At 38.1% G+C, this 10,586-nt stretch overlaps 1 protein-coding gene and 1 long non-coding RNA gene across 3 annotated transcripts in view; one reads left to right on the forward strand and one right to left on the reverse strand.

The window, feature by feature from the left end:
- The window catches only part of LOC147260981 (solute carrier family 12 member 7-like), an 88,392-nt gene extending 80,011 nt beyond the window's left edge, over positions 1–8,381 (reverse strand). For both annotated transcript variants that reach the window (XM_086205151.1, XM_086205150.1), the window contains exon 1: positions 7,960–8,381. In XM_086205151.1, coding sequence (XP_086061277.1) covers positions 7,960–8,107 — 148 coding nt within the window. In that variant the 5' untranslated portion in view covers positions 8,108–8,381. The remainder of the gene's footprint in view (positions 1–7,959) is intronic.
- LOC147260983 (uncharacterized) lies at positions 6,266–10,264 on the forward strand. The gene is made up of 4 exons (XR_015116204.1): positions 6,266–6,322; positions 6,396–6,464; positions 6,554–6,609; positions 6,694–10,264. It is a non-coding gene; the product is annotated as an uncharacterized LOC147260983 (long non-coding RNA).
- The last annotated feature ends 322 nt before the right edge of the window (positions 10,265–10,586 follow it).

Consider the following 10,586-nt stretch of genomic DNA (forward strand, 5'->3'; position numbering starts at 1 on the left):
CAGTGAACTATCTGCACCTCCTCTTGGCAGGAAATTCAAATTGGATGTGAAAGAAAAAGATGGTTTTGGGAGCCTTGTACTGTGGCAGCCCAGACCTCAAGGGAGGAGAGTACGATGCTACTATGGCACTAAAATGGAGCCTGTAGAAAGAGGTAATCCTTCATGCACCAAAGCATTATGTGCTATAGCAAAAGCATTTAAAGGAACTGCTCACATCACAAGAAGACAAGACATCACAATACACACTAATCAGGCTGTGAGAAGTTATATTTTGAGCCAGAAATGTACTCTTAGCTAACATAGAACCAGCAATATGCAAGAAATTCTATTACAACCCAACATGCATTATGCAAGCTCGAAAAATAACATGGCCACTCCCATACCAAATGACCAACCCCATGAATGTGAAGCCATAGTCAGGCATGTGTTAAATGTATTTCGCAACATTGTTACTGGGCGGCACGGTGGTGCAGTGGTTAGCGCTGTCGCTTCACATCAAGAAAGTTCCGGGTTCGAGTCCCGGCTTGGGCACAGGATCTTTCTGTGTGGAGTTTGCATGTTCTCTCTGTGCCTGCGTGGGTTCCCTCCGGGTACTCCGGCTTCTTCCAACCGTCCACAGACATGCAATTGAGGACTAGGCTAATTGGATACTGGTCGTAGGTATGAATGTGAGCGTGAATGGTTGTTTGTCTATATGTTGGCCCTGCGATGGACTGGCGACCTGTCCAGGTAGTATCCTGCCTCTCGCGTGTAGCCACTAGGATAGGCTCCAGCCCCCACGAGACCCTTAACAGGAACAAGCGGAAGACAATGGATGGATGGATGGAGGACAGAAAAGTTCAGTATCTTCTGAGGTCAAACCTACCAATGCTTCTCGTAAATACTATGCACAGGTAATACTGTCATTCATCTACAGCAACACTTTCACAGGTGATTCCACTGATTAACACACCTTCAGCCACAAAAGAGTGTTAATCAGTGGAATCACCTGTGAAAGTGTTTGGTTGGAAGGAAAACCTGCATACACATGGCTCTCCATGGCACATGGTTCCCTACCCCTAATCTACAGTATATAACTTGATAAATTGAAGTCAAACAGCTGTTGACCCACCTCTGACAGCATCACATTTAGTATGTTTTTGATCCTGTCAGAAGACACCATGGTGTAGACTTCTGGAGAGACGGTGTCACAGCTGTAAAGGAAGTCTGACAGGTACTTAACGGGTTTGTCCGGCTGCATGTTATTGGCTAGCTGTTAGCGCACCCTGCCTTCCTGACAATATGACAGCGTTAAATATCTAACATCACACAAATTGTCAACGTGAACTAAGTTCGCTTGTGTAATGTTTAATTGAAATATCAAACAGTATAGGCCAATAACATGATACCAATCAATGTAATACTGTCAAATGAACTTACTATAGTCTGTTCGTGTAGTTTAACAACTCCATTTGACTGCTCGCGTCAACTTTCTTTTATAGAAAAATATCATTGGTGTAGTCACTTGTCACTCAAACTTGTCTGGCCAATGAGAAAGCATTCACCCACAGTAGGACATTTGTGTCAAAATGATTCAAAGAAAAAACAACTTTAAAACTTCTTTCACTTCAATAAAAAAAAACATAAATGTGTTGAAATGATTTTTTGGGGGCGGGCAGGGCAATTATATTTTTGCATTTGAACAATTTTTTTCTTTGATTGAAGAAATCCTTTTTGATTAAAGCAGCTTGAATAATAAAGACACAAATGTCCTACATATGGTCTCCAAAACAACAAGATAACTTCAATCAAAAAATATTTTCAATAAAAAAATGTACTTCTATCAAAACAAATTTCCATAAAACATTTTCAATTAAAGAAAAAAATGTATTCAAATGCATTTTTAAGTCTGTCTTTTTTTTTGCACTCAAACACTTTTTTCTTTGAAGATTTTTTTGGGATTAAAGTGAATGTTTTCGTTTGTGAATTTTTTTTTGTTTGTAGCAACTTTTTTGATCGAAAAATAGTTGTTCTGTTACCATAATGAATCATTGTGCTGACTTTTATTTTGAAAAGTTTATTTTGAAAGGACAGGAAGTACACGTAAGTTTAGCTATCTCAATTTCCTGCTCATGGACTGGAAGTGAAGGAAAACATTTGCCAGAGATATAATTTTTTTCTGGCAGCTTCATCCTGTTGAATTTGTTTGCATCTTACACCCTTTGATAGCATCGTGGGTATGTATTAAAGCACATTTATGTTGGAAATGAGCGCAGATGATTATGTTTGTGATGACGTTTATTTTTACTAACTTTGTGTGGAGAGTTTAGGACTCTATGTCTGTCGTTGATCATTTCTCTATGACTGTTGTTGAAATTCATATAGATGGTGATAATATGTTAAAATACAGTGGTTAAAATGAATAAAGGGACTTAAGCAGCTAAGTAATAAGTTGATGAAAGGTATGGTTGGAGAACAGTCACTTTAGTTCATTAGGACTTTATTAGGAGTATATTTACACTGTGTGTTGGTGCAATCATAAGAAAGAAAGCAATTCCATTTGTGTTCATTATGTGTTTTGTGTGTTATAGTTTTACTCTTCTCTACATCAATAAACCTGTGGACAATGGGCAACTGTCTTCAGAGTCGTGATGTTCAGACGGAGTTCATCTGTCTGCTAAAGTGTATAGCAGTACATATGCTAGACGAAGCACATCAATTTTTTTTTGCATTCACACACGTTTTCTCTTTGATTGAAGAAGGTTTTTTGGTTTGAAGGGAAGTTTTTCTTTATTGAAAACATTCTTGACTGAAGCAACCTTTTGTTTTTGACTGAATAATAAAGACACCAATCTACCTGCATATAGTAACCGGAGAGAACCCATGCAGGCAAAAACCACACATATAGAACCTGTGCTCAAGTCAGGGCTTATATTCATCTCATCTCCACTGATTTATGTCAGTATCTAGCCATATTTAGTCTCCTTTGCGTTCAAGTAACATGCCAAGATTGTCTATCCTATAAAAAAAAAAAACTTCTTGCTGTGAGGCGACAGTGCTAAACACTGCAACACTGTTCCACCCCTTGAGAACTGCTAAGTCAAAATGATTAGTCCTTTTTGGTTCTCTCTGGTTTTAGTTTCTTTTGGTGTAAAGCACTAAAATCCAGTTTGACGGGTCAATCTGGCGAGGTCACTCAAAGATTTAGTTGATTGATATTCAAAAGCTATTTACTGCTGCCATTTTTATTATGCAAGCAGAGACCCATATGGTTTTCACTAGAGATTGGCTTTATGCTTCACACCCAATGTGTTTCAGAAATAAGGTCAAAAAGTAAATTTACCCAGTGATCATATCTGGCTTGTACATCTGGAACTGCACAAGTGACAATCCAATTTAAGAAATGTTACAGTATACTTAAATCAGCATGAAACCTTTAAAATGAATGCTTTTAAGTAAAATGTTGAGGTAAAAGTATCTACAGATAAAAACGTTTTTTGTAAAATTTTTTATTTCTTTTCTGTATATATTTTATCAACATTTTACTATTACTACTACTTAATCTCTGTAATTATTTAATTATTTTGTTTTAATATAATTTATATATTACCGTAAATGACCAATTATTAGCCTGGTGTCAAACTGCCGCCGGGTCTCATATAATGGCCGAGGGTCCGACCTCATTTTGTAAAATAGACGCCTGTCTCAAATAAACGCCAGGTTCGTTTAAACGCCTGGGGGCCATTATTTGAAATTCATTTTATCTTAACTTGGTTTCATGTAAGATTTTGCAATTTATTTTAACTTACCAGTAATTTGTGTCGCATGACGTTAGTGCACCGCAAACAGCAAATCTTCTAGCTCACGGTTCCATGCAAAAAAAAAAGATCTACAAGGTGAGAACGCGTCGGCCGTCGACGCGTTGTGAATGTGTAGATCGGCTATTTTGGCCGCATGAGACTGTCGTGGAAGTCGAAGTATACGGGCCTCAAGTTGTCACGCCCTTTTTCTTACTAATAAAGTGTTCTTGTGTAAAGTGTTCTCTGGACAATCTTGATATTTGCACTACTGTTCTTTAAAGTACTACAGTATATTGTTATACCTTGTATACCTATTGCTAAAAAAAAATGATGGCCCAGTGCTGGCCAGTGCCAAAATAAATAAAAGCCTGTTACCAATAGAAGCCTGGTCTCTTGTAAACGCCCGGGGTCCACATCGATTTTGCAAAATAAACGCCTGGCCTACTAAATGGTCATTTACGGAATTTTAATAATATCTGAAAATTGGTTTATATATATATATATATATATATATATATATATATATATATATATATATATATATATATATATATATATATATATATATATATATATATATATAAGGCTGAACAGAGACATATCACTCTTACTGAACATTAACTATTAAGAAAGTGCATTTACAAATTACATTGAGTGGATACGGGGAAACAATAATAATAGGACACAGCAATTGAAAATTATGGTACTGGCATGTTATTGCTGTACACAATCATGACAGCTTGTCTAATCAGCACTGTGTGAAGACATGGATGTGACTCCTCTTTTGTACTCCATGTACTGTAATGTCTGTTGTGGTTAATAGAGCGTGAGAGGTATCCTCTACTGCCACTGATAAGACCTCTCTGTCCATTCTGTATTTTAGAGGACATTCTCTGCATTTTTAGATGTCATGTTTAGTTTGTTCCAATATATTCTTTGAAACATTTTTGATGTATTCCGATGACGCAGTCAGAGACGATATAATACTATCATAATATAATAACATAATACACATAACAGCAGAGAAGGCAACATGTAATGGACCTTCACTTCCTGCTTAGCAACAACTGGACACTAGACATTTTTAGGCATGAAATGCCAGAGCACAACAAAATATGGTAAACATATATCCACTTAGTAAGTGAAAAGCCTGGATCAGAAAGAAACACGACAGAACTTGAATGGTGCAGGCTGCCGCTTCTCTCATATGTGATGCTAATTCCTGACATTATTTGTCGAAGGTAACTCCTGGGTTGCTGGACCTCTGAATGGGCTTAAGACATGTGTTTTCAAGTTTAGGAGAGAGACGAGGCTACCTTTTAGAGCATTTCAACATTTCCTTCATTATTTCATAAAAAAAAGGTTGTGCTCACAATTGTGGGAAAAACAATTACCATGTTTTTGAACTTTGCTTCGCTCTTCCTAAAATTTGCTGAAGCAGTTCTCCATCTTCAGTATAAATACACGCACTTCCAGTTGTAAGGAACACGTGTGCCAATCTACAACTAAATCATCAAGGGCTCCTCCTCATTCCTAGACTTATAAATCTGGTTCAGAGCATTTCCAGGCATAAATCACTTCCTGATGGATAGATACAACTCCATACTGAATAACTGCTTTTTTAAATTTGAAAAAGCAATTCAAGATATTTGTAATTGTATTTTTGAGTTTTGCCCTATGCTATATTTGTTGAATTTTGATGTGGAAAATAAGTTTCCCCTTGCAAGAAAAGATGTATTTCAAACACTTACTTATTTTGCTAAAAAAAAAAAAATTATTCTTGTTCCATGGATTTCTCAATCAGGACCCACTATGGGTCAATGGCTGGAGCACATAACTGAATTTTTGCTTTTTGAAGAAATTACAAGTGAATGACATTTAAGATTGCAAGATTTCAAATTACACGGTCCTCAGTAATAAACAATATAAATACTTAAAAATGACAAATTCCCATTGAATACAAGGTTTGTTGTTGGTGGAAATGAGACATCAGAAGTTTCAGGGAGTCAAAAATGTTAAGCAAAGATTAAAAGGGCCTTTTTGGGCCTAAGACACATATTTGTGAATACATGAGAGGCAGAATACACTTCTTTATTTGATGTATTGATTGATGAGTGCAAGTCTTTATTGAATACTTAGAGACACCTGCAAAAGCAATAATAATATTATTTAACAATATTTACCTCAATAAGCTATGAGCTTCAAATAATCAAAACTTTAAACCTACATGTTGAAATGGAGAGGAAGCTAACAATTCTTGTTGGTATTGTAGTTTGCTATTTTAAGAGCACTGTTGAGTAAAGTCCCTGTATTCTTGCAAAAAACTTGAACACTTCTCAAATTCTGTGGAATTGTTTCATTGTGTGGCAGGATGGCGCTACACTCCCCACCATGAGGGGCAGTGTGACAGATGGTAGTTAGTATTCGCCTATAAATAGACCTGGTCGGACCATTCTCCGTCCTTTTCCGCTTCCTCTCCCTCCTTTACGGAGCCTACAGCTGTGCGTGGTGGCGTCTCGCTGGTCAGCAAATCGCTTACAAAGGTATGCATGCTTGCTCTGCTCAATTTATTCAGTGTCCTGGGCCCCACGTTTACTCCAGTTTTGCTCCGTCCAGCGGTGTGGTGTTACCGGGAGCTGGGCTGTCTCTCTTGGGCTGTGTGTGTGCGTGGTACAGTTTCTGTGGGTAAGATGCGTAATTGTCTGCCTTTTTATATCAAGCTGCCGATGTTCCGCGGTGTTTTGATTTTTCTCTCCCGGACATCGTTTGTGTAGTCTGGGATGCGGGCTTCCTCCTCCTGCCTCGTCTGACACCACGATTCTGCTCTCCGGTAGGAAATGTTTATTCTTGGCTTTTGTTATTCTGTAACGTCCTTCATCCACATTTTAATTAGGTTAACTTGTGTATTTTGCAGTGCGGGTCCGTCAGTTGCCGCTGTGAGCCTTGCTGCTGTTTTGGTTCTTCTTCCTCTTCTTTTCTTCTCCTCGTCTTCAGTTGGATTTTGGTGATTCGGCTCATATCGGCTCCGATTCCATTAACGGTGGTTAAAGCCGTGCACTACGGCCTTTGTCAGAGCCTCAACGTGGGCCGGGAGGGCATCCCGACCCTCATCGGCGCTGAGCCATCACCCTTGGAGACGAGTTTTAATTAGAGGGGCAGACATTTTCTTGATGATTTGAGTTTATTTCTTTTCTATTTGTTATTTCTTTCCTTGAATTATTACTGTTAGTTTTTGTGGGTTATATTTGATTTAATGTTTAGAACCTTTATTATTATTTTTATTATTATTATTGCCTTTTGCTCCCCATTTTGATCATTTGGATTTAAAATAGTTTCTGTTGAGTTATTGGGGTAGCGATATTTAGTTAGTGTGTGAGGGTTGCCGTGGTTTCATGTTTTTAATGGTGTTCTTTTCTTTTCTCTGACAGGTGCTGAGGGCCCAGAGCGGCAGCGGTCCCCTTGGTGGTGGTTCCTTATCCACGTTTTTTGGTTTGCTGTGTCACGGGTGCAGTGCAGTATTTTTTTGGGATTTCTCCCCTTTTCGTTACCACTGTCGTGGTAAGCCCCAGCCCTGTCCCCTTGGTCTTTCGGTAATTCCTCTTGTATTTCTGTTCATTGGCGTTTATTTAGTCTGTTGCTCATTTTTTAACTTTTTTTGTAATAAAAGTATTTTTGTAATTGGGAATCACAGTCCTGTCCTGTGGTATTTTGAACTGTGTGCCTTTGTTCCATTGAAAGTTTGGTCATTTTTCTTTTTTTGAAATATTGTTTATATCCTGGGGTGAAAGCCCCCAGGTGGCGTTGTCGGCAATTGTTCCCCACCGCTCGCCTTGCCACAATTGGTTTTGCTCTTTCACTACCCTGTGATATAGACATATGATGAAGCCGAAGTGTAACACTCACTCCCTCTTTCAGCCACTCTAACCAAGCTGCACTGCAAGTTATAACTTGTTAAGTAACGTCGTGCAGTTTTACGTGTGTGTAAACACACATACCTGCTATGACTTGTGCATGACCTTTTGTGTGTTCTGTGTCTTGTTTGTGTATATGTGTGTGTGTGTGTGTGTGTGTGTGTATATATACACACTTACTTTCCCTTGAAGACACCTTTGTGCATATGTGTCCTCACGCCAAAGTACAAAGTGTTATTGCATCGTATTGTGTTGAGTCTTATTCTTACCTGAGCGAGGACCCTCAGAGTTGTTCACGGTGTCCTCTTCTTCCCCAAAAATTTGAAGACTGACAGGTTTGCTGCTATGAGCTGCTTCCGCACTTTTGCCACTGTCCTCGACATCTTTCACTGGCACCACAGTAAAACTGGTGGGCATCTTGTCACTTCACTTACTTGGTGTACAGTAACAGGAACCAGGATGACACTAGCTGTAAAACATTCACCTCTACAAGAAAAAAGGAGTATCCAACCAGGGCATGGTGAAAGAGAGCCTGTTGAAGACAGTTTTGGTTTGACTATAACACTTGCTTGAATTCTTGTTTCCTTGTGTGTTGTGGACCAGTGTCCTCTAAAAAAGTTTCCTCTTCCCACACGAGGCAGGCTAAAGTCCTCCCGTGTCTCTCTTCTCTCTCCTTGCCCCCCACCCCCATTGCTGCAAGACAACAGTCCCACGTGACCCTCTGTTTAACACATGAACAGTCCATACATGGAAAACCTTGCAGCTCCTCCCTCTATTCAGTCCGTCCCACTTCCCTGACTCTCACCTTTCTGTAAAGCAACAAGGTAAGAAACAAATCACTTTTCAAACTCCAAAGACTCCGTAAGATCATCTATGAATTAAAAAAGACGCAAGCAAAATAATGCAAGATGTAAGGGTGACAATGGAACCAGAAAGTGATTTCTTGTGTTTGGTTTTGTCTCCTCTTCTTCTTGGGCTGACACTGTCTGTCCATCTTTTCCAAGTCAACAAAATGGGTGTTACCTTCTTTCCCACGGTGTATTATGTGTAGGGCTGAAGTATTGTTCAACATAGAAAAGAAGTACACAAAGGAACACATACACACACTGTAGTAGCAAAGGAAACACTTTGAAAGTGGTAGGCACTCTGTATTTGGAGAACCACAATAGAAAAGATCACGCTTAGCTATCAATCATTGTTTTCCGTCTGTTGGAATTCTGATTTTCTCAGCACTTGCACAAGGTTGTTTGTAAGACATGAGATCTTTATCTTGATGTGCTGTATTTTACTAAGTTCAAGAAAACTATAAAAGTAGCAAACTTGCAGCTGAATCACCTCCAGAGTAATGTTTTTTCATCTTTTGAGTGTTTTTGTTGTTAAAACAGTTTTCTTTTTTACCGTTTCCTTGTATGTGGTTCATAAAGTAGTTGTAGCAGGATTTCTACTTGATTTAATCAGTTTTGATTCTGTGTGTACATGTGCACTGATGTATAAATCAATATTTTTCTTTCTATATTTTGTGATTTCTTAGATCCATGCTATTTTAGTTATTTTGCAGCCTTGGCAATCGGGTCTTCTTGATCAAAAAAATATTTCAAAAGAGAAACCTATACTTTGACAAATCTAACATGACCTAAATCACTGAATACTGGCTATTATTTAACTTAAGCCACACTTTACAGGCTAAATTCTAAAATGCTGTTTTTCAGACTAAGTTAGGAACAGTATAAATTCCCAGTATTTCTAGTTCCTTTTTGTGGAAATGTGTGTCCATAACGACCTGATCTAACAATTGAATCTTTGCTTTTTATTTTCAATTATAAAAAGTGCTGAAATGCTGGATTTGAAGAAGTGTGTTTATGAATTTGCAGGCCACGGACCAATGTATGGAGCAGACATTGGCAAAAAAGCAAATAAATAGTGTAACATCTAGAGTTTATGAAGCTGTGTTGTGAGTGAGGAAGATGAGGAAGTGCTGGACTTCTTTGAATCTTTTACAAAATCTGAAGTGTTTTGAAGTCTATGTTTTTGCAAGTCTGTATCAATGTGTGAGATAGATATAGATATAGATATATATAGAATGATTGATGTGTGTTCCCTACATGTGATGCCAGCCTGAGCTTCTGTCATAATTATTATACAAGCCAATTTTCTATTTTATGGTCAAAAGGGATAAGTAAGATAAAAGAGTTTGTCTCAACAAAAAAAATTACAAGAAAAAAAGGTAATAAAATATTCTGACTCCAACTTTCATCATTTACAGGGTCAGTACAAAGGTGTTGTACAAAAAGAGACATTACTGTAATGTTGTTTAATCACATTACCACAGTAAAACAAAATTCCACTGCATACAATGTGATTTTCAAACTAACTTCCAATCAGTTTCACATTTTGTTCTATTTATGTAGACGGTACACCACCTGTTTGTAATTAAGAGGCCAAGAAGGTAAGGGAAAAAAGTAGTTAATCAAATTGCAGATCAGTACTGCAACTGGACTAGAATGCAATGTAAACACAACAGCCAATCAACATCAGTAATATTGTAATATCCTTGGTAATAATTTGTTTAGAGCATGTGCCCCAGGCACCAATAATTGTGGGCTGGGTTGGGTCAGAGTCCTGGGCCCTTTTCAGTTCCAGTCTGGCCCTGTTTGCTGGTTTCTGGTTTTGGGGAATTCAGTGGTTGAGATAACAAAGCAAATGTCCTTATTGAAGACATGACAAACTGCCATAATGTATGGGAGATGCCACGAATGGAATGTTATGAAATGCCTTTCTCATATTACAAATCATGACTGCGTGACATTTAGATTTTTAGAATGATTGATTGCTTTCACACATTGGAGCTGAACTAATTCCAGTAATTATTTAATAAGACTTCAGTATTATATTCCTT

The sequence above is a fragment of the Aulostomus chinensis genome, chromosome 5, assembly GCF_037954235.1.
Source record: "Aulostomus chinensis isolate RoL2024-O1b breed Wild chromosome 5, RoL_Achi_v1.0, whole genome shotgun sequence".
Lineage (NCBI taxonomy): Eukaryota > Metazoa > Chordata > Actinopteri > Syngnathiformes > Aulostomidae > Aulostomus > Aulostomus chinensis.